The 3,599-nt window shown below is 35.1% G+C and overlaps 1 protein-coding gene across 1 annotated transcript in view; it reads left to right on the forward strand.

Annotated features, from left to right (window-relative positions):
- Positions 1–648: 648 nt before the first annotated feature.
- The window catches only part of LOC106463550 (spondin-1-like), a 58,435-nt gene continuing 55,484 nt past the window's right edge, over positions 649–3,599 (forward strand). Inside the window, exon 1 of the mRNA XM_013923600.2 lies at positions 649–989. Coding sequence (XP_013779054.2) covers positions 743–989 — 247 coding nt within the window. The 5' untranslated portion in view covers positions 649–742. The remainder of the gene's footprint in view (positions 990–3,599) is intronic.

A 3,599-nucleotide genomic window follows, 5' to 3' on the forward strand; every position in this document is an offset into this window, starting at 1 on the left:
TAGCGGGGGACAATTTTAGTAAAGGCCTTTCTAAACACACGCAGTTTTTTTTCAAGAAAATTTAATTTTACTACTCTGAAATAGTAATTTGAAAATCTAAGTAAAATGTTTTTTCAATGGAAAAGTATATTCAAAGAGTTTTGGAAAAACATTAGATTTAAAAGTTTGTTTGTTTGTAATTAAGCATAAAGCTACACAATGGTCTATCTGTGCTCTGCCCACCACGGGTTAATACTCATTAAATAAAAAAATAACATTATAAGCAACATGTGTAAACGTAGCCGCCAAGTTTAAGTGTTTTTATTTTTTTTATTTTTTAAATGAGTGCTATTTCTTAAAAACGCAATCGAAGAATAGACGATAGAAAAATAAATTCAAGACATCACTAGTGAACCGTGCTTAACTACTTCTGAACTGTGCCTTTTATAGTTCGTGTATTAAAGGTTGCGTAATCTATTAAACACGTTTCTTCAACAGCATAAACTCGCCAATACCACTAGTTTATTTAAGCAAATATTTGGTATGGCTACCGAACTTCTTGTCCCTGTCTGCTCTGCTACTTGTTAACTCGCGAAGGAATGAGGCACTCTGGTGGCAACAGATTTATGGCGCGAGACATGACGGGAAGGCACTTTACTAGAGGAACACGCTACTCTGGCAGTTCAGATAGGATCCGCCGTTAGTGAAGCGTGGGTCGTGTATTCAGCACCTTAGTAGCTATTCATGATTTAAAACTATAACAATGAGAACAGTTCAAACTAAATTTAGTATACTCGTATGGTCTGTCATATTACTATCGGTAATTGGCGTAGGTACCGAAATCGTCGGAGCTGATCCCACTTCTCACCGATATTTTCCTAACAGCTACACGGGGCAATGCCATCGAGAACCCGCTGGTGTTACAAACCAGAAAACACCCGGAGATAATGGTTTCGAAATCAAGATATCAGGAGATCCTAAAAAATATGTAGCTGAAAAAGTTTATACGGGTAAGAAATTATTCTTCGTAAATTGTCTTGTTACATGTTTTCAACAGTTTGACCTAACGCATAAAAGTTACCCTTTTAGCTAGCTACCACACTCTCTAAGAATGTTACTTTTGCTTGGCTAGAATGTGTCAGTAATACTGTGTAAATCAACACAAATTCTGTTACTTACAAGTAGTCGTAATCTAATGACCAATACAGTTGATTATCTAGAACTAAATGCCGAGTGTGCTGCCTGCATGATTATACATGTTAATATTAGACTATTTGAAGAGTCAACCTGTGACAAGTATCAGCCAACTGTTGTGTCCATTGACTATCACAAGTCTAGTACTGCCTAGTTAATATATTATCAGCACTATCAAACATGTAGTTTTCATTGTCCTACATATGTACTTAGATATCAAGAACTAGTTGCTATTACTAATTTCCACCAGATATGGTCTCTCCCCCTTTAACATTTTTACTCTCCAATAGATTCGATCACTCATCTGTAAAAGCTGTTACAATGTTTACTCTCCACCACGTGTGATCTGTCTTCTTTAGCATACCGTACTTTTTAATACTCACCACTATAATTTCCAGTATTCACCACGTGTGATGACTTCTGTCAAATAGGGGCTAGAGTTTCCAGTATTCACCACGTGTGATGACTTCTGTCTAGTAGGGGCTATAGTTTCCAGTATTCACCACGTGTGATGACTTTTGTCTAACAAGGGCTATAGTTTCCAGTATTCACCACGTGGGATGACTTCTATCTAATAGGGGCTATAGTTTCCAGTATTCATCACGTGTGATGACTTCTGTCTAATAGGGGCTATAGTTTCCAGTATTCATCACGTGTGATGACTTCTGTCTAATAGGGGCTATAGTTTCCAGTATTCATCACGTGTGATGTCTTCTGTCTAATAGGGGCTATAGTTTCCAGTATTCGCCACGTGTGATATTTCCTCTTTAATCGATTGTAATTTTTAATGTTCAACGCGTGACATCACTCCTATTTAGCAAACTATAGTTACTACTGCCCACCACGTGTGATCACTTCTGTGTAACAGCTTGTAGTTTCAATTTTCCTGTGTGGTTACTCCTGTTTAACATGTTTTAGCTTTACATTTATTTCGAGTGTGACTACATTATTAATTCATTGAAGATATAACCTAAAAGATATAACCAGTTAGTCCACCTATTTGTATAATGTCTATAGCATTACCTACAAATATTGATAACTATCCTTTCCCACTGCTTCTCGTGTTCTTTCTAACTGATTATAATGTCCAAGAATCGCCTCCTATGATTTATCTGTACGAGCTTGACGTCTTGATTTGAATATTCTTCTGACCTGCCAGTAAAAATAAATAGTCGTTAAAGTCTACAAAATTACCCTACTTCCGTCATATATCATCTCCAAGAACACAATGTATACTGTATATTCTAATTCTCAGGTAATAGTTAAATAATCATAATTTTTATTTTCAATTACCACTTTACCTGGTGAGTACTGACTGTTAAGTGTCGTAGAATAACAATGTAGTGTGGTTCCTCCTGGCAATGTTTAAATTTATTCTGTTCATTATTTTATAAAAACCTGGCTGTATACTATTTCATTCATATTGTTGCATTAAATACTACCCGTCAAAAGTTATTAAGTAACTGATCGTTCTAAAAATTAGATTTTTTTTTTCATTTTGCAATGATAGTTTTGTATGTACTACATTACTGCCCCTGAAGAAGAAAGGTCCACCTTTCGAGAGCGCTCAGATTATAGAGTTTTTATCATGCTGTAAAAGTAAGATAGTGATGGTATTTTTATCTTTTCGATAAAGAAAGGTTGGTGTTAACAGCTTTTGTTTATCCGTTTTATAAGCAGTATTTTAAAACTTGAAAGTTGTAGCTTAAACCTTAGGTTACTTATAATAGAAGACATGTAATTTGGGGTAAATGATTTTCACATTAACCTTCAAAACTGGCTTAATGAACAATTATGGGTAGAACATTGTAAGAGAAGTGACTTTATTAACCACCTCGTACTCGGGTGGCTTTGGCAACTTGCACTGTCATGTTACAGCCAAGTGTCATTAACAAAAGGAGTGTTTTAGTTAGTACATCAATTGTTCATTTACCTGTTTTTGGAAAACATAAGTATTTCATTAGCTTCAACTTTCGTGATTCACACTAGATGGCGATAAGCACAATAAGTGTTAAAGCGAACGGCTGTTGGTTTTGCTAAGAATTATGGATATTTTGTGTATCTATTAGCATCTAAAAAGAAAATGAGGTTTTGTGCACATAATCTAATACGAGGAACGAAGAAGATTTGCAAAAAGCGTTATGATTAATGTATACAGTTTTACTTTCGACATACTTTTGATGTGTGAATTGTATATACACTGAGTGGTCACAAGTAAATAAATAGACACCTAATTTTTCGTCATTTAACTAATTTATGCTAACTAATTTGTGTTCACAGAGCACTATATAAATGAAAATGGTCCGCACACTAATTATATTGTGCTACAACATGCCTAGAACTTCAGGTTCTCTCGAATTGTCAGATTTTGTTAGTAGGAAGGATCAAGCAGATGGTGAAATAAGTCAGCGGCAAATTTCGCAGAA

This window comes from Limulus polyphemus, unplaced genomic scaffold (assembly GCF_000517525.1).
Source record: "Limulus polyphemus unplaced genomic scaffold, Limulus_polyphemus-2.1.2 Scaffold1435, whole genome shotgun sequence".
NCBI lineage: Eukaryota > Metazoa > Arthropoda > Merostomata > Xiphosura > Limulidae > Limulus > Limulus polyphemus.